Raw genomic sequence first — 21,619 nt, forward strand, 5'->3', positions numbered from 1 at the left:
CAATTAACGTTAATGCCATAATAAACATTAAGTAGCAGGTAATAAACATTAAGTAACAGTTAACTAACAGTTAACTAATGTGTCTAAGAATCATTTACTAATGCTGTTCATGCTAAGGTATTAATTTCTATGTTATTTAAGGGTTATTGTAGATATTATTAACATTAGTAAATGACATAATAATCATTAACTAACAGTTAATTAACCATTACAGCATTAACTAACGTTAATTGTTGTACTCTTATTGTAAAGTGTTACCAAAGGGTTTAACAAGTTAAGTAAATCATACACCTGGGGGTGAGCATCCCACCCCGGCAGCCCCCTGAACACGACCCGACCACCACGGAGCGCCCGGTCAGCCCCGCCCCAGGTGTGTGGACGCACTCTCCCCTGGTTCTCTGGTGCAGCAGTGAAATCGCAGCCTGTGGATAATTATTGTGAATTCAACAGGAGATTATCTATATTCACATAGTTAGTTAGCTAAGACATTGAGGCGTGGGCTGTGAACAGGGCAGGATATTGCCAGAGGCAAGTGATTTAGACAGGCAAGTCAGGAAAGAGAGCTCTAGTCCATTTGGTGGTGAATTAAAGAACAGATATATTCAAACCTTGTATTTCCAACTAACACTGAGTTTCAGTGTCACTGAAATTTCAATGCCTCTAACATCATTAAATCAGTGGTTTGCTTGAGTCTGATCTCTCGTGTCTCCTCAGCCTTTTTAGCCGTGGCGGAGCAAGGATTGCCTCCATGAGGGCATCTGAGGATGACCAGAGCCAGAATCACTTTTACAGTGTAACTGCAACGATGGACAGGGGCGCTGCCAGGAATTTTGGGCCCCATGGAAAAAAATATATATATATATCTATTTACTCGATGATGGTTTAATAATTTTATATTAGTTTTTACCTATTTTTTTTTACCTATATACAAATATAACCATAGTTATATATATCAGTTTCTACTACTGTTTTGTATTGTCTATATCAAGGCAATACAGGGACTGTGCAGAATTATTCACTACTGTCAATCTGCCTTTGCATAAAACTCCTTAACATTACTCTGAGCGATTGATTTTGCTTCAGTTTCAAATCATCGTCCATCTATTGTGCAGCTTAAACACAGTCATGTATCACATTGCCATTTTCCCTATTAATCCTCCCATGGAGTTACAACAGGAAAGATGATTAGTGCTCATGTTGGTTCTCTGTGGAAATCGAGTAGGATGAAGTGATACTGGAAAGGTAAAAATGTTGTTCAGGCTTGTATCATTTAGGGTAGCCAAAAGGACACCATCCTGCCCTCAGATGAGTTAAAGTCATGCTTATAGTCATGACTAAATGGACATAAAGTCTTTGTTCATGTAAAGCTCCCTGTTTACCTGCAGACGACACAAGGCACACCCAAGACCACGGACTGCATGGATAAGGTTCCCCTCCGTCACTCAGTTGGATGGACATCTGGACAGATGTGCCCCACGCCAAACTAGGGAGGGTTTCTCCTTTTGAGCGTACAAAGAGATGAGAGGCACGCTGCATGTGGATGAAGCACCAGACCACGCCGCTCCATTTGAAATAACCAGGACGAACGCTGCGGCGCTTCCATAAGAGGCTTTGTGTGAACGCCTCAGAGTAAAGAGAGCTTCACAGGTTTACTGTTGATCAACGTTGTATCCTATGCCAGTGATCTTCAACCACTGTGCCGCGGGGAATTATCCAATTTCACTTAATTGGTCTCATTTTTTTTTTTTTTTTTTTTTTGGAAAATTAGTTAATTATCATCTGCAAATAATATGCCATTGTCGAGTGTCTGTGCTGTAATCTAGTGCAGAGTAATGTAATACTCTTCCATGTCAGTGGGTGGCAGCAAGTAGCTAATTGCCTATTTACTTAGACAAGAGAACTAGTGATGCATGCGACAGGTAGCGGTGACAGTGATGGAGAAGTTTTTGAACAGGAAAAATGCAAACTCCGAGCCGGGCCCTGGACAAAACTCTGACCCGGACGAAGGCCCTGGTGTGAGTGATAGCCAAAAGAAAGCAACGACGGCGAGCGGGAGGCAACACAGCGAGAGTTATCTTTATTTCGGATTTACTTTCACCGGGGATGCGGCGACACCGACTCCGTTATGCCTGGTGTGTGGCGAAAAGCTATCCAACAGTGCCGCGGTCCCAAGCAAGCTTCAACGCCATCTCCGAGCAAAACACACGTCGCTTCAAAACAAGAAGACTTTTGTTCGCCTGCGTGAACAGGCGGAGAAACAGGCAACTTCATGTGTGTCTTTCTTCAATTCCTGCCAGGTTATCAGCTTTGTGTTCATCTAAACAGGCCCAGCTTTCACACTGAGTGACTATAAATAAATTGAGAGACTATTTTGTCATTATATTTACTGTATTAGGCTACAGAGTGTCATTTTGTAACATTTTGGTTGGTGGTGTGCTGCAGGATTTTTTTCAATGTGAAAAATGTGCCGTGGCTCAAAAAAGGTTGAAAAACACTGTCTTATGCAACTCATTCATAAAAAAAAAATTACTCCAATAAAGGAAATAACACTTTTTGGCTAAGACTGCCAATGCGGAAATAAAATCAGTCATTACCAGCTGACAACAGCATGAGTGGACCAAATGTCCTGATTGACACCCATCTACTGTACTCTAATCTTATTATTGCCTTGAATTGGAAGAGGGGATCTCCTTCTGCTTTTTTTTTTTTTTTTTTTTACACCGAAACTCCACACATGCTGGCTGAAACTCCATGTTCCTCTACACCAAACGGAGGCAAAGTCGGCACACAAGACTAACGAAACTTAGCGGATTTCCCACAATCTTCTCAAACTCCACCGGCGCATCCTGTCCTCAACCAATCACAGCTTCACATGCTCGCTGCTGGCTGATCAGCGGCTCGCTGTCAAACTTTAAAAGTGTTCTCCCTCTCTCCGCTGTCATTCAGCTGTCATTTCAGCACTGATGTGTTTTCACAACCCACTTCCTTAGCCCTTCACCACCTTGTGAGGAGAGCCCGGCCCTCCTCCAGTCACTTCAGACCATAAGACGTCCTCTCTCCACCTCTCCACCACCAACATCAGTGTCTGGACTCCGGGAGTATTCCCATACAGAGTGCATTATCCATGGGATTGCCTAGAATTATTCATAATTTCTGCCGGGGTCTAAGCACCAAAGACTATATTCTATTTCCATGAATAAATTCAGCTTGCTTCAACTTCTTCATCCTTCTCTCTTTTGTTCTTATAGTCCCTCCTGATTGAAATTGAATGTATTTGATTAGAGCTAATAATTGCCCATTCAACACCCATGGCAACACCTGGAAAGGGCTTCCTTCTCTCTGCGGTCCTTCCTAAGATTTCTCCTGTTTTTTTTTTTTTGTTTTGTTTTGTTTTTTTTTTCACGTTTTGGCTTCTGGCTGAATATTTAGGTCAGTGGGGTGTCGTTTTGTCATTGTGTTTTCTATAAACTGCGGGCCCGTAAAGCCCTTCGAGACTGTAACAGCGATTAAGGCTCTAAATAAATTTGAACTTGAGCTTGAACTTCAGCACAAATACACCATAAACAGCAGCTAACCGCACACACACACACACACACACACACACACATACACACACAGCACACACATGCACAGCACAGTTAACATGTGAAAATAAGGCATATCACAACAGTGGGCATTTCTCCACTCTCACACCTCTCCTCCTCATTAATGCACCCATTAACAGCCACAGTTAACAGTGGAGTCAGACTTCTATGGCAACAAGCACGGGATGGAAACGCTGACATGGCATCCACCTTTAACATTATTATATAGGTATACTTTTTCCATATGCTCAATTTCTTATTTCTGCATTTATTGTTGTAATATTTTTGTAGGCTTAATGCACGTATTTCTACTTTTTTACCACTAGGATTAATGCACATATTTCTACATAATGCACATACTTTTTTTTTTTTTTTTTTTTTACAATTTTCTAGTGCAGATATTTTTTTTTTATATATTTCTCATTTCTTTTTCTATTTCTTATAATGTCACTTATGCTTATAATATACTCTTCTCTTGAGAATCTAAGCAACTGCAACTGACCCAGTTTCCCCTCAGGGATCAATAAAGTATTTCTGATTTCTGATTGTTGTGATATTCTTGCACTGCATCGCTCAGCCGGTGAATCCCGTTCTGATTTTCTCTGGATTTTCTGTCTATAAAGAAAACCGAAGACCAGCTGTCTGTTCTCTGACATAAAAATCTGACAGTGCAGCTTTTTAGTCCTGCACCTACAGCATGGGCATTTTTATGTGTCTTTCCCGTATTGTCAAGTTTGGTGCTCCACTCACAACACAATCACGGTATATTGAGACATCCTCTTCTAGCACTTCGCGTAATTAACTTTTGTCTCCGGCTTTCATCAACGCGAACTGTGTGAAGCTTGGCACAGCCTAATAGAGATACAGCCCGTACAATGAATGCAAAAATATGGGGCTCTGTCACAGAAATCAGACTCCTGGGAAAACAGCGTGATAAACCACTCTCTGTTTTACTTTGCAGAATGTGTCTTTACTGCGGTGGCGTGTGTGCATGGGAGTGCATTTGCAAGTGTGTGTGTATGTTCATGTGATGCCTGTGGGGACCTTTGTAGACACACCACATCTGCATTTGGCTATTAATTATCAAACAAAAATGCATTATTTGGCCGGCACTGCTCCTCTTCTTGCAATTACCCTCCATGCTTCTCCCTTTCTTACAATTACCCTGGGACAGCCTCCGCCTTGTGGCTCCTTTTGTGCTGTGACTCCTATGGCTCTTTGTCAGAAGAAGTAGAACCACGGAAAATTAAAGGGCCTCTAAAAAATAACAAGCTTTTATAATTGCCAGACCTGTTTCTCGCCATGTTTCCCTGGATTCAAGAGTAATTGTGATGCAGTTCATATTTCATTAACATAAAAGATAGATCTTCCATACATATGTATTAGGCGTGCCGTGCGCTACCTCTGATTTACTGGACTGTGGCGAGTCAAGGAGAAATAGCATGGCTTCATACTCTTCTTCTATCATTAGTCATTCATTCAGCAGGCTCACTGTATTTACAGTGTACATGAATTTATCGCAGGTGTTGATTTTATTTGAGAAACACTTACATTCATGACTCGCATTTCGAGAGCAAAACAATAAAGAAAAAGCAAATAAGAATCCTGGATGTTTGAGAAGCAAACCATTTACACAGTGTGCCACACTGCTGAATGCACTAAGCAAACAAGGCCTTCATATCAAGTACCTGGTCTCTTTTTGTTGTGTTTAGCCTTAACGGAATGGCAAAATAAAACATGCAATTTTTCATTAAAATGTTTTTCACTGCCTGTGTCAGGTCATCGAGAAACTGAGAATCTTGAGTCCTTTCTATTGAGAGAGACGCTCATCTACAGATACACAATATTGCCAAAAGTATTCACTCAGCCATCCAAATCATTGAATTCAGGTGTTCCAATCACTTCCATGGCCACAGGTGTATAAAATCAAGCACCTAGGCATGCAGACTACTTAAGGCTAACCCTAACCTGTGCAATAAGTCCAGTCTTGAAATTCCCTCACTACTAAATATTCTACAATCAGCTGTTAGTGGTGCTATAACAAAGTGGAAGCGATTGGGAATGACAGCAACTCAGCCACAAAGTGGTAAACCATGTAAAACCACAGAGCGGGGTCAGCGGATGCTGAGGCGCATAGTGCGCAGAGGTCGCCAACTCTCTGCAGAGTCAATAGCTCCAGACCTCCAAACTTCATGTGATCTTCATATTAGCTAAAGAGCAGTGCGTAGAGAGCTTCATGGAATGGGTTTCCATGGCTGAGCAGCTGCATCCAGGCCTTACATCACCGAGCGCAATGCAAAGCGTCGGATGCAATGGTGTAAAGCACGCCGCCACTGGACTCTACAGCAGTGGAGACGTGTTCTCTGGAGTGACAAATCACACTTCTCCGTCTGGTAATCTGATGGATGAGTCTGGGTTTGGTGGTTGCCAGGAGAACAGTACTTGTCTGACTGCATTGTGCCAAGTGTAAAGTTTGGTGGAGGGGGATTATGGTGTGGGGTTGTTTTTCGGACGTTGGGCTCGGCCCCTTAGTTCCAGTGAAAGGAACTCTTAATGCTTCAGCATACAAAGACATTTTGGACAAATTCATGATCCCAACTTTGTGGGAACAGTTTGGAGATGGCCCCTTCCTGTTCCAACATGACTGCACACCAGTGCACAAAGCAAGGTCCATAAAGACATGGATAAACCAGTTTGGTGTGGAAGAACTTGACTGGCCTGCACAGAGTCCTGACCTCAACCCGATAGAACACCTTTGGGATGAAAAATTCCCATGAACACCCTCCTAAACCTTGTGGAAAGCCTTCCTAGAAGAGTTGAAGCTGTTATAGCTGCAAAGGGTGGGCTGACATATTAAATCCTATGGTTTAAGAATGGGATGTCACTCAAATTCATATGCGTATGAAGGCAGACGAGCGAATACTTTTGGCAATATAGTGTATCTCCTGTCTGACACCAGTGCTTTTGCAGGGAAGTTACTTTCACATATAAGAGCGGGAATGATCCAATCTAGTCAAATACTATTAGTTTTTAACAAGTGGCCTGCACAGCAATGTCATCTAGGAAAATATTATCTTGCATGCTGTTGCAGCACTAGTGCCAACAAGTGAAATATTTCACTACAGCTGGTTTGCCTCACTAGAGTTGCAACAGTAAAGTTACTTGCAGGGAAAGCCCACCCAGCTTTACTGGAATGGATCACTAGAGAAAATACAACTCTGAAAACTCGATTTTATTACAGTTATTGGCTTTTAGGAACCCCCAAGTCTTGGTGGATGATTAAGATAGCACTCAAGAATCACACTGAATAAGAAATTTCCCCTTTTTTCCTGGGTATACCCAATTAAAAATGAAAATCCAAATGAGGCACAAAACCAAATCATGCAGCCTTTTATATCTAGACTGGATTCTATTCAAAATGAAAAGGCCAGTGGTCTTTTTCACATCTTGCTGTCACTCTGTCAAGAGTAGAGGAGCAGTACAGGGGCTAGTTCATGCAGTTTAAATACAGCCGTCAGAGGCATGTTAAACAAGATGGGGGAACTGCGATGCACACTGTATGCAATTCCCAGTTATAGTCTGGGCAACCAGGTGTCTGGGAAGCAGAGTCCCATACTAACCCTGTGTGTTTGCCTGCCCTCTACCTGGTGTACGTGGAAGCAGTGCAGGGTGCACGGCGCCGGGTGCATGGTGCTGGGTGCAGAGTGGCTCTCGGAAAGCAACAGCTGCTTCCCATCAATATTAACAGGCAGTGGTTAAAGTGGGGTGCCCCCAGTGGTGAGTTGCTGTGCTCTCTAGGACCCCCAGGAGCCTCTGCAGCTTCTCCACCTTGACAGCACCATCATCACTTATTCATCCAACACCTGTCACTGTCCCCCGCACCCCCATCCTCACCAAACACTGGATCTCATGGCTGCCTCTCCAAATTTGCTGAATTGCTTCTTTGTGATTTAATCCTTCTTCCACCACCCCCCTCACAACTATATGTGCATGTTAAGTGGAACAAAGAGACCGCGTTTAAGCGTTTGGCACAAACCGCCTCATTTGACTTTTTTTTTGTTGTTGTTGTTGTTTTAGTAGACTAATGTGCAAACTAGTGGCACTGACATTACGCGGAACACCCCTCAGTTTGCTGTGGAGCCACATGGATCGGCTGTTTCCTGAAGATAGGCACATTTCACCGACTCAAGAGGTGATTTCTGGAGCACTGTCAGGCAGCTCTGCTACCACTGCTGCTGCTGTATTTCGAGGCTGCCCAAACAGAGGAGTGGAAGGGTAATATCAAACATTTGTTTTCCAACTGTTGACTTTCCATGAAAAATGGTGGTGCTGCCATTGTTTTGCATGACAAAAGGATTAAGGGCCTCTCTGACAATGAGCACAACCACCGTTAATCAGTTAGCTCACGCATTTCAGTCTCTCCCAGCTATAGCTTATAGACTCTATTCCTTGTGCAAGGCAAAAATAAAGCAGAAAAAGAATGCACAGGGAGGAAGAATAGATCTGTCAAGAGAAATGCATCTCTGAATAGCATTTTCTGCTTTATTAGTCATACTTAATAGCTTTGAAGGAGCTGTGAGGGATGCAAAAGCCCTCTATTTCAAATCCATAACTTGCGGCAAATAGTTTTTGTGATCAAATAATATCATCTGACAATTTAATTATTCATAGAAAGGCCCAATTTTTGTGTTCGGATGCCGCTTTGAGGAGGTAGAAGGAGCAAGAGAAAAGAAAGGCGTGAACAAAGGACACACAAGTTGAATCAACGTGTACACGCTGTCATTGGCTGCGAGCACAACATCTGTAATCTTCATCAGGCTAATTATCTGAGCCTTTGTATTCCTGCAATTGCACGGTGTTTATGCCACCATTGATTTCTTGCGCAGGTTTTTGGCGACTTTGAAACGCCATCAAAAGTGGATCATCTTCCTTTTGTGGTGAAAGTTGCGGGGTGTGAGTGAATACTCCGCATGCTGCTACAGGTATGATGTAGCAGTTCACCGAAAGAATAGCACATTTTCTCGCTATTGTAAGTACACTCATTCTTTTAAGTCAGATTTTTCACAAAGTTTTCGTCTGTACTCACGCTGAATGTCGATTGTGACGGTGGCATCTTTTCCATTGGGGGCTGCTTTGTTTGAGGCACGACAGGTAATCTGTTGTCCGGACTCGATGTTAGAGGGAGACAAATAGAGCGTGCTGACTGTACTCTCCCTCCTTCCATCACGCAGCAGGGTCTGAGAAATCAAGATAAGACAGAAATTATTCAAAAAGTGTTTGTCATGCATTATCCATGCAACGGCACCATTTCACGGCGTAAACAAGTAACTTTGCTAATGGTCTGTTTGACCTTGAGTTCACAGAGTAAAAGAAATAACACCAGATTGAGTTTTGTTGGATAGTCATGAACCACTGGAACAGAGCCTACTGAGCGTCCCTTCATTAATTTTTACTTTTAGTTTATCTAGAGGAGGATTTCTGAAGCGTGCATGCTCATTATCAGCGATACCTTCCTTTAAATAGTCAGATAATTTACTCACTCTCAGAGAATCACCAGGTAGTGAGCACACATTCGGAGCTGCAAGCTGCCCAGCACAGCCGCAGCGGCTGGCCTCAGAGCAGCTCTAGCTCTAGTTCTGCCTTTGTAGATTTCCTATGAAGTCTTCACAGTCCTTGCTCATATGGCCAATAAGCATTTTGAACTTATTTGTTTCACTGAGAGACACCATTTAATTAATAAACCCACCTCAAAGCCCGGTATTGTAAAACAATACACCATCCCACTGCTGTAAATTAATGGAGTTAAGTATTCTTCTACAGTTTGACAATAAAATGTAATTCACAATTAGTTAACGGGTGCTGGCAATTGCTCACGCTCAATAAAACAAACAAAAAAGTCTTCATTTGCCATGGTCTTCATATTCTTCAGAATTCAAAATAAAACCATTCACATTCAACAATCTAAGACCAAACCCAAGGTTAAACTGTCCCATTCACTTTGGTTTAATTTGCCCCGGATCCTTCACACTCACACTCACAAGGCATGAAGCCCAGAGTTAGATGTCCCGGGGCCTCAGAGCAAAGTTAGCACCACTAATTTTTTGGGTTATTTCTCCAGTAACTAAAGGGTTAACTGTTTCCAGTGTGAAACAGGGTTTGAGTTCAGAAAGTAATTTGCATCATTTTTGTGTTGGGAAAAAAAAACATGGTCATCATTATGCTCATGTGTTTTCATTGTCTTCCCCAGGGCTCATATTTAAGTATTTCCTTTACCATTGAGATAACTGATAAATATTTAATAGCTAAGTTTTTGATAGCAAGTTAATACTGGTGCATGTTAGCATTTAAATCGTGAACAAAGACATCAAAAGAGTTCATGGGCAGAGAAGTCCATCCAAAATAAACTGGACGGTTTCATGTGGAAATAAGGAGGCATTCAGCAAACTCTAAAATGCAAAAGGCAAAGCCAAAAGGTCAAAAATAAGTCCTCCTTGAGAGTAGAAAGAAAAAACCTGCCCTTTATATATATGTGTATATATATATGGATCCGGTTACGAAAGATAGGCCGTGTGTTAATCCCTGTGGGAGCTATGACTCCATAAAAAAAAAGAGTCAGTGGTTGTGAATGAAGAGCAGGATTAGGAGTATGGAGAGAAAGATTTGGTTCCTTACATCAACCACTGTGAATTGTTCACCGGGGAGGAGTGCAGGAGAGAGTGGATGCAGGTAAAGAAAGTGAAAGTTATATTTCTTTGTCAGCAGTGTCAGGCTGCATAAAACACAGCGACGCTCGGGTAAATATAGCTCCAAGGACTTAATTTTTCAGTGTTCAATCTTTAAATCCCTCTCTCTTACACACATGCGCACCATATTAATCAAATGCCTTTTTTGGGGAAAATGGCTACCCAGAGGAGGAGATGCTTAAAGGCAAAGAGGCCAGATTTTTGGTCGATTGGCATGTTGGTGATTTTACCTGTTAGAGAGTGCAGTTTTTAATATTTGTAGTTCCAAATAATGTTTCATAATGTGATTTTAAAGAAACTACAGAAAGAAAGCGGATGTCATACAGTGTTACTATGCATAGCATGTACCTGCTTTCCTTGTTCCAGACTTATATCTTGTTTTTTTTTTTTTTTATTTCAGTCTGGAGCACCCGATCTGCAGGGGGCTTCTCAGCAGAGACGGGTGAGAAGCGAGATGGCGTATTGTGTCACATGGGCAAAAAGGACAGATACAGCAAGGGGCCCGACTCAGGTTAGTATGAATGAGAGGCGATGCCATCAAAAACATAGCTGCTGCCCATATTAGATCATTACGAAGCTCTTGTTGGCTGCTCATTCTGTGGGCAGAACAATGCTAGTTTATATAGTTTCAGTGAGCCACCATGTTATATGGTGCATTGTCATTATGACAAGAGGATCCATCACTCATACATGACACTGAAGACAGTTTTGCACCAAAATATTTACTAACTTTGACAGTTTGAGATAAACACGCGGCAGCATTGCTGACATACAACATTATTTCAAGCGTGTTGCTCAGATAAATAAGCCGTATGGAGTTTTTTTGAATGAGAATAAATACATCCAACCTAATTTAGTTTCAGGGGCCAGATGCATCAAGTGGGCCTTATTTTTTTTCCAGAAATGCTGATGAAAGTAGCCCCTGAGTGGAGAAAGTCTTGCTCTTTCGGGTCTTTGACATGACTTCAACACTTAAAGGTGCAGTTTGTAATTTTAAACAATCCTTACTACACCTATGTTGTAAAGCTAACTGATAAGTCAGTAGGCTCATTGCTATCCAAAACATCTTAGCTCATGCTGCTGAAGCTTGTGAACCCTTTGTATGCTATCCCAGGTTAGGGTTAAAATGTTGAAAAGCCACAAATGGAAGTCGTTCTGTCTCGTCTCTGTCTTTGACCTTTGTCACAGTGCAGTACCGCTATTATGATTCTCTCGTTCAAAGTAATTGGCTTTTTTGAGTCATGTAGTGCTACAGATTTCCCTATATCATCTAGGTATCCAAATGCTATCTATATATGACATTAACATATGCTTTAGAAAAAAACAATCAGTCAGCTTGACATCATTTCTCTGGTTCTCTGGTAGAGATTGTTAAAAATTACAAATTGCACCTTTAAGTGATGAGAACATAGTCACTACAATCATCCATGTGTCCCTGGTTGATAACTGGCTCCACTGCTCCATGTTAACACCTTAGCATACACTGGCATTATCCAAGAAGAGTAACCTTTTAATAACGGGAAGTTTTTGTTTTATTTTATTTCATTCATTTTTATTATATTTAGCCTATTTTTCCTTGTTTTTAATATGGCCTGCAAGTTCATGCATTTTAATAAATGAATGAATTATCATTAAAATAGAGTAGCTGATGTAGCCAAGTTGGAACTATTTCAGGTGAGCATCAATTTCTTCAGCGGAGTTTTGGCTGTAGCCAGTCTCCCATCACACACCACCACACATAATTCCTGTGTAAACAAAACAAGTAATATGCCAAGAACTGCGAGAAGCTAGGCCTTCTGACAACACATGTAGACCCTGCTAGTTCCCAACAGCAATTTTTCCATCGTGTCTGGAACTTCACCAATATCCTGCATATCATCTAAAACTATATGGCATTTATCTTTGGAGATGCTTTAGGTTCTCATTTTCTCAGTTTGGAAATGATGCTAATGGTGTTCTGTTACTAAACATACTGTATGTTTAAGTGTCACCTTGGAGCCACAGATCTACTGATGACACATGGATGATTTTGGTGTTGATGATTTCATCACTTAACCCTCCTATCGTGTTCGCGGTCAAATCTGACCGGTGTACAAGTTTTCTCTCCAAAAAATGCAGTTAATTTCATCTGTTTGTCATGAGGTTCCATGACTTTGTTCACACATGGCATCTGAACACATAAAATAAATTTGGAGAATTTTTATTAATTTTTGAATGTTTTATTTAACTTGTATACACCCATCGTGTTCCCGGTCACAAATGACCGGTCATTAGAAATGAATGGGTAAGACTACAATTAGTGTATAAAATAGAGTTAAACACATTCTCGCACTCCTTTCCCACACCCCAACATGCAGGTGTCTTTGAGCAGACACAGATGTGTGTGAACACACACACACACACACACACACACACACACCTTATACCCCTTTCTGGCTTCCATGGCAACCCCCACAGGAAAGTATCTCTCTGACTTCTTTCCCACACCCCAACATGTAGGTGTCTTTGAGCAGGCACACACACACACACACACACACACACACACACACACACACACACACACACACACACACACACCTTATAACCCTTTCTGGCTTCCATGGCAACCCCCACGGGAAAATATCTCTCAGACTTCTTTCCCACACCCCAACATGTAGGTGTCTTTGAGCAGGCACACACACACACACACACACACACACACACACACACACACACACCTTATACCCCTTTCTGGCTTCCATGGCAACCCCCACGGGAAAGTATCTCTCAGACTTCTTTCCCACACCCCAACATGTAGGTGTCTTTGAGCAGGCACACACACACACACACACACACACACACACATACACACACACACACACACTACACACACACACACACACACACACACACACACACACACACACACACACCTTATACTCCTTTCTGGCTTCCATGGCAACCCCCACGGGAAAGTATCTCTCAGACTTCTCTCCCACACCCCAACATGTAGGTGTCTTTGAGCAGGCACACACACACACACACACACACACACACACACACACACACACACACACACACGGACACAGACACACAACTTTTCCCCTTTTTGGCTTCCATGGCAACCCTCACGGGAACCTACCAAGGGAACTGCCAACACCTGTCAGGAAGAAGACCCAGCTGAAGTAGTGGTCACCTTTCGATCCAAAAATGGTCATTTTTCCTGGACCTCATCCCCGCCTGAGAGGAACGGTCAGCTTCCATGTGAAAATGTCATGAGAATGACTAACTAAATCATACTGGTCAATGCTGACGGGAACACAAAAGATGCTATTTTTTTGCCACTATTTAGAAAATTGAAATGTTTTCAAAACAGTGTCCTTGGAAAACATTGAAATGAAGTACTCTGTGATAAATACTACAATATGTTTCATCTGAGTATTTGTTATAGTCAAAATAATATCTATATAATGTTTTTTTCCCTAAAAAACGAATGGTATGATCTCAGGTAAATTAGGCCTACAGCACACACATAGCAAATAGAAGTTCAAAACTTGTCATTTTCACAAGAGCAGAAGTTGATAAAAAGATCTAACACAATATTAGGTGATAATATGTATCATAGTGGATTTATAATCAAATACAATGTTACCGGTCACATGTGACCGGGAACCTCATGAGTGTTAGCCCAAAATGAACAGAATAGGAGGGTTAAGAAATCTGCTGACCATTGAGGTAACCTCCCAAAAACTCCCCCAGCAGGGAGTTCATGCAGTGGAAGGAGGAACAGGAGGCGCTGGACAAAGAAAGACATGAGAGCGAGTGGCAAGAGGAGAGAGAGCATAAAGTTTCTTTAACAAGTGAGACAGATGGGCAGCAAAAAGACTGAACATCTAACATTTTATAATCATCCTGCACAAGTTGATCTTCTTGAACAGCTTTGCAGTGCTCTCTCCTTCTAGCTCCTGTTAAATCTAACACTTTTCCATAATGTTTCATGCACAAAATCACTTCCTACTGAATATCAGCACTAGATATATCTAAAAAACTGTTTTGTTTTCAGTGGCAAGTCTTAATATGATGAGACTGTTCTTGTTTGATTGAAAGAGAGGGAGGAATCACTTCCTGTTTTCACCTCCAAAAATAATAAAAAACACTGTAAACAAAATACTTTCAATTAGCATGATCTTTGCTTGTTATTTGATTTTCTCATTTTAACTCGCCTCTATAGCACTATGAAGTACGAAGAGGCAAAATGTAAACAAGGGTGTTATTAATCCAGCTTTGATTCATCAGACTCCTCCAGCAGTGTCTCATGATTCTTAGCTTCATCAGTTTTTTCCCGGTATTAATTCTCCCACTGAGGTCAGCAGGAAATTAGATGGGAGAAAAAATATTTGTAGTTCATGCCAATATTAAACCTCTTGCAAAACCAAAAGCATTATAACTCAGAGTTGAAGTGATAACTCATACCTGTGTTTACTTATTCCCATTAAAGTAATCAGCACAGCACAGCACAGTAAAGCACAGGACCCTGGGAACATAAGACCCTGGGAACACAGGACCCTGGAAACATAGAACTGTGAGAAGATAGGACCCTAGGAACACAGGACTTTGGGAACATAGGCTCCTGGGACCATAGGACCCTGAGAACACAGGAACCTGGAAACACAGGACCTTGGGAACATAGGAACCTGGGAACACAGGGTTCTGGGAACACAGGACCCTGGGAACATAAAACCTTGGGAACATAGGACCCTGGGAACATAGGACCCTGGGAACACAGGACCCTGGGAACATAAAACCTTGGGAACACAGGACCCTGGGAACATAGGACCCTGGGAATATAGGACCCTGGGAACATAGGACACTGGGAACATAGGACCCTGGGAAAATAGGACCCTGGGAACATAGGACACTGGGAACATAGGACCCTGGGAACATAGGACCCTGGGAACATAGGACCCTGGGAACATAGGACACTGGGAACATAGGACCCTGAGAACATAGGACACTGGGAACATAGGACCCTGGGAATATAGGACCCTGGGAACATAGGACACTGGGAACATAGGACCCTGGGAACACAGGACCCTGGGAACATAGGACCTTGGGAACACAGGACCTTGGGAACATAGGACTCTGGGAAAATATGCTCCCATTGCTGTTTATCTCAGCCATGTAATCCCCACTGCCTATAAGTAATTTACGGTCACATGCAGACACAGCAGAGCCCTCATGGATAGAATGATGTGCAGTTCATTCAACCATGATGTCTGGTATGTGGACGATTTTTAGAGATCATTAACAGCTTTTCATGGAAAAATACAACATAACTGAACATGCCTTTAATTCATCCTGTTTGCTTCTCTGAAATTCCCCCAGGAATCCCCAAATCCCTCAGGGTAGTTGCTTTGGTCCTTTACTCTGTGTTCATCAAATGATCCCTCATTTGTCCTGACTGAAGCAGTCGCTGCATGTTGATGACTGCACACCCTACATGCCATCCTGTTATGATAGAAATCTAAAAGTTGAATCAGAATTGGAGTTACATCAGTTACCAACTCAACTGAGTGATTATAACCACAGTGTTAAACTTATGAAACCACACAGCATTATTTAGCCTTAAGAGATGAGCTAAAGCTATACATTCAAAATGCTCTCATGAACAGAATGCACTACAAAATGTCATGACAGCATGTCGAATATGGTGCTTCAACACCTGTCATGTTTAGTCCAGTTGAAACTAAACCTGGGCAGTCTTTTTTTTTTTCCTTCAGAAGATTCCTAACTCAGTGAAAGGACCTAGAAGAATTGAAGTGGCAGCCATGATAAGAGCTGGTCAAATTCCCTGCATGTTAAAGGCGGAATGAGTAGGATTTTCCTTAAAAAACAATGTATAAACTCCTACAAAAATAATCCTCACTTATGAGCCACTAGCAGTGTATGCTGGTGTGTGTGTTAGCAGAGACCGTGCCCTCTGCCTGGATTTTCTTCTTTTGCTGAGCTCGGGACTCAGTGTTGCCAGGTGGGAAATGTAGGATTATCGTACCAGAGGCTCAAAACTATCGTATTTTGAGGGAAATTATCGTACACCTGTGATAACCAACATAACAAGCCCATTGATGCGCTATTGACAAATATAGTCACTGTAGTGTTTCACAGCGTCCTACAGGCACTCAGTGGTGTCAGTACGGAACGGATTAACGGCGCCAACTGCTTCTGTTTTGAATCGCGCCAGAGACCTGACTGTGAGCGTCTCGTGGGGCGGGTGCAGCTGACCATTCAGCCAATCATCCTCGTTGTGCTGCGACAAGCGCATAGACGTCATACACGATTGACTGGAAACACGTCACATGGGGATAGATGCCGTCAGGGTAACAAAAAAAAAAAAAAAAAACTCTCCGGCGGACAGTTGCGGCAGGCAATAATATGAAATGGTCAAATTATCGTACATTTGGCCTTTTTGGGGATTATTGATCGTACATCGTACAGAGGGCCAAATTATCGTACAAATACGATAATTATCGTACACCTGGCAACACTGTCGGGACTCTTCTGAGCGGGTGTGTAGCTCCCAGCCAATCACAGCCCACAATGCAAGATCAACAGCACAACATCCAATAGAAAGCTACAAAAATCGCACATGTGGATCACATGTTTACAAACCACCCCGACAAATGCTACTTATTCTGCCTTTAAGGAAAGATGCTTCCTTTCCTATCTCTTTGGCATGGGAAACATTTAGTGATCCTTTACAAAAGGAAAGGAAATAATGCTGTCCCACAATTCCTTGCGCCAGTAACATTTAAAGCTTTGCATCATTTAGCCATTCACTTTTCAGGATGTTTACTAAGTTTTGTGGTGGTTCGACATAGTTCATTTGTGGTGTGAATGTGAATTGATCTAGATGTGACCCAACTACAGGCAGCATCGTGTGTTTTCGGTTGAAGCATCTCCCATAGCGCATAATGGGCTTGGGAATAAAGAGCTGAAATTAGCTGAAAGAACCAACTTTGCAGCGTTAGCAGCTAAATAGCAACAGAATTAATCAAGGGCTGACAAGGAGCAAAAAGGAAATCATTGTCTTCTTGCTGTAGCCCAGTCTCTGCAGTGATGATTAAAATCCCAAAGCTGCTGATGGCGCTCCAGGCCCATGTTGGACACTGTATTGGCCAAATGTGTTGAGAGAGAGAGAGAGAGACAGAAAAAAACAACCTCGAAAAAAAGTCTTTTCTCAACTTGCTTTCTGTAAGGAATGTGTCACTTGTCAAAGAAACTGTAACAGCCATGACGGTAATGCATTTAACACTGTTTAAAAATGAAGTCAGCATCACAAGACAAATGAAAACATTTTACTGGATGAAAAAATGTGTTTCTGAGAATCTGGCATTTGTGTTTTGATTTTTTTTTTTCAAACTATTTTTGTTTATTATTTTCTTGGGACTTTCTCAGTGTCATTTGTATGGCATGAAGAGTACAGAATTTGTGTTATTTGTACACTGTATATCTTAAATACATAATATTCTTCATGTTTTGTGGGTCCCAGAAACAACCCATTAACATCCCGTCATCTGCAGTTCATCTGGTGTAGTGTAGCTGAAGATACTCTAAAACTGTTATGGGCCTACAGTATTTGCACATCCAAAATAATCAGAGTTTGGAGCCAAAATGTAAAATGTGTCACTAGCCAAACTAAAGTTGACTGGAAGTGGACATCTCCATGACTGGGCATTCAAGTATAGAATTAACTACAGAGGCAGACATGGTCTGGACAGTGTTTTGCCCTTAGCTGGTTTGGCAAAGCATAGAAACAGCTGGCTGCATAAATGGAAAGCCTGAGTCCCTGCCATGTGTGTAAACTGCAGAGGGCAGGGGCTTCTTTTGTTTTTTTAGATGTAAAACAAAGAGAGGAAAAAGCATCCAAGTCAGAAGCCTGCACCTCACAAAGCAAGCTGGGTACTTAAGCTGCATGTATATTCCAAATTAAAGTGTTAAAGCTGCACTACACAAGATTTTTATGTAAATATACAGCTACATTAGCCTAAATCACAAAGGGAGGCTGCAGGAGAAAAGAACACCCCATCCCCACTAACTGAGACACTGTAGATAGACTCTTATTTGCCCAAATTAAATCGGGTGTCAGGTACAGACGATGGCAAGAGGTCGCCTTTGCCCACAGGATGAAAGAAATTGAAATGTAAGAGTAAAATCCAATAATGTTGCCTAAACAGCAGAGAGCAAGAGAAAGTTGTACTCGCCAGTGTGACATCTTTTGCCCCTCTCTGACAAGTTGCCTAATGCAGCTTTAAACAGGTAAGAAACACCAGAATATTTTTTTGCAGTTATTTGCGGTGCTAGTTGATATCTAGGTGTAGTTTGAGATAGAAGACAGGAATGCGAGACGTAACCTCAGGATGCCTAAAAATCCACTGATGCTCATTATGCCCAGCCCAGGGTTCACTTCTCAGACTATTGCAGTAGGCAGAGCGGAACTGAATGTAAGGCTACCGTCTTGGTTTAAATAACCTTGGACCTCTTGCGGATCAAAGGTGAGCACAGACGGGGGGGTGGAGGGTGGCGGTGCTTTTTGTCCTAGGTGCCCTTTACATAATTAAACACCAAGATGGAGTTTCTAATGCAGGATCTCTAGCAGTGATCACCTGAGGAGGTGAAAGGGCCATGTAACCAGTAGGGAGAGCATTTATAACCTGGTATTTCCACTGTATGTAGGCGATTAAATCCTGGTGCACATGCCTTCCATCTCTTACAGTGGTCAGCACTGAGCATTTAAGGTCACATTAATGTTTTCATTCTCTCCATAAAACCATAAAACATTTGCCTCCTACTCTTGTCCAGTGTATTCACATAAAATGTCTAGAGCTCCTTTAGATGGAAAAGGACCTGAAGTGCCTATTCAGATTGAAAGAAACACAGTTTGCATATGTCTATTTCCCATTTGATCTATTTTTACACCAGTGGTTGTATCGTGACTTTTGGTATGAATGCAGCCAATACTTTTTAATTTGGCAAATTATTAATAAACTGATTTTCAATTGGGCTCCTCACTTTCAGCCATCTAGCACAATTTCACTGAAAGGCTTGCAGTCAGGGCCACGCCTCTCTAAACGCAGAACATGCGCTTTGCATAGGGCCTCGTGTTGCATCATCTACCACAGGCATCACTGTAATGATTGACAATTAGCATCTGACCAATCACTGCTCAGAGCCAGGCAGCAGTGCAGGTGAAGAGTCACTCAATACAAACAGTAACCATTTTGTATAAATTAAAATAAGGAATTACCAATACTAGGCACACTGATTGCTTTCATACACTATGGACAAAAGTATTGGGCCACACCTCTTAATCACTGAATTCAGGTGTTTCATTCAGTCCCATTGCCACAGGTGTATCAAATCCAGCAGCTAGCCATGCAGTTTGCCTTTACAAACATGTGGGGTCGCCGAGCGCTGAGACACATAGTGCGTAAAAGTGGCCGATGCTCTGCTGACTCAATAACTGCAGAGCTCCAAACCTCCTCTGGCATCAACATCAGCATAAAAACTGTGCGCCGGGAGCTTCATGCCATGCTACCTGCCTGACTGCATTGACATTTTGGACAATTCTCTGCTTCCAACTTTGTGTGAACAGGGGAAGGCCCTTTTCTGTTCCAGCATGACTCTGCTCCAGTGCACAAAGCAGCTCCATAAAGGCATGGTTGGCTGAGTTTGGTGTGGAAGAACTTGAATGGCCCGCACAGAGCCCTGACCTCAACCCCATCCAACACCTTTGGGATGAACTAGAACAGAGACTGCGAGCCGGGCCCTGTGGTCCAACATCAGTGTCTGACCTCACAAATGCTCTTCTGGATGAACGGGCAAAATTCCCACAGACACACTCCGAAATCTTGTAGAAAGCCTCCCAGAAGAGTGGAAGCTGTAAAGGGGGGACCAACTCCATATTAATGCCTATGGATTTAGAATGGGAGGTCATAAAAGCTCCCGTAGGTGTGATGTGTAGATGATCCTATACTTTTGTCAGTATACTGCATCTTGTTTGAATACTCTTCTCCTTCTGTAAAGATGTTTTGTTGAAATTTCTGCTTCATTTGATATTGACAGTGGAGAGAGATGGAAGAGGTGAGGGGAGGAGAAAGAATGACATGCAGTAAAGGGCCCGGGCTGGTTTCAAACAACGGCCGCTGCAGTAGGGATGCAGCCTTGATCTGTGGTACGCACTCTTCCAGTTGAGCCACTTGAACGCCCCACTTTTCTGCTTCTGAAAAATGGAAATGAGACTATCTTGCTAAATGAATTCTTTTGGTAGGGGCTTATTCGGTGGTTCAGAGATGTTCAATTTCATATTGCATATGTTATAATTTTATAACCATACATACATTTTAGATTGGACTACACAGTTCACATCAGGGAGAGGTCAGAAAGGCAGGGCATGTACATGATAGTGTACAAAACTCACCAGAAATGAGTTTTTAAAAGCAGATCTCTTAAGAGAATTCTCAGCAAAAGATCCAAGACTCCCAAGGAGAAAATGACCTTTTAAATACATTTTTATTAGTTCTTTTTTTCTTCTGTCTACATGGTTAACAATGAAAAGAGACAGAAAAGATGGAAGCGGGGGTATGTTTCAAAGCAAAGACTGATTTCAAATCCAAGACACTGCATTTACGTGACAAACATCTTATCCAGCAGGGCCAATAGGACAACGCAGAAGTTGCCCTTTTAGAGAATTTTATGCATACCCCTTTCACAGTCGGTGCACGCCAGGCGAGTTATTTGTCTCCAAATTATCATTCTTTCAGGGGCCACAAGTCCACAAGTTTCAAAGTTCTGATCTAGGGAGCCAAATGTGTTCTTGGATCTGAATTAAAAAAAAGAGCTTTGCATAAAGGGAGAGCACGGGGTAATAAAGCAAAGACAGAGAAGGGGTGAAATAGTGCAATTATCTCATATAACCGTGACTTATTTGGCCAGCTGGAAAGTGCTCCAATCATGGTCTGCCTCTCCTCACATGCAGTTTTCCACGTAGGCTGAATCAGCTCCACTGGGGAAAAAAAGGCATAAACTAAGCCTTTGAAACAGAGAGCAACCCTTTTTATATATATATAGCGAATACTTCTACAACCTGCCTGTCCAAATTTCTCCCTGAGATGCAGCCCAATCCTCTGAGAAAGCATGTCCTCCAGGCAGGGCATTCACCCCTGCATTCATCACTTTGGGGGCTTATCGTGGCTGTGTGTGACAGAAGAAACCATCAGGGAATGGAGAGGGAAAGAGCATATCCCTTCCTGTCTG

General features: G+C 42.2%; 1 protein-coding gene across 1 annotated transcript in view; it reads right to left on the minus strand.

Moving 5' to 3' along the window:
* Positions 1-21,619, minus strand: part of LOC115371013 (kin of IRRE-like protein 3) — a 141,563-nt gene that overhangs the window by 55,902 nt on the left and 64,042 nt on the right. The window contains exon 5 of the mRNA XM_030068129.1: positions 8,671-8,821. Within this exon, the coding sequence (XP_029923989.1) occupies positions 8,671-8,821 (151 nt within the window). The remainder of the gene's footprint in view (positions 1-8,670; positions 8,822-21,619) is intronic.

This window comes from Myripristis murdjan, chromosome 14 (assembly GCF_902150065.1).
Source record: "Myripristis murdjan chromosome 14, fMyrMur1.1, whole genome shotgun sequence".
Taxonomy (NCBI): Eukaryota; Metazoa; Chordata; class Actinopteri; order Holocentriformes; family Holocentridae; genus Myripristis; species Myripristis murdjan.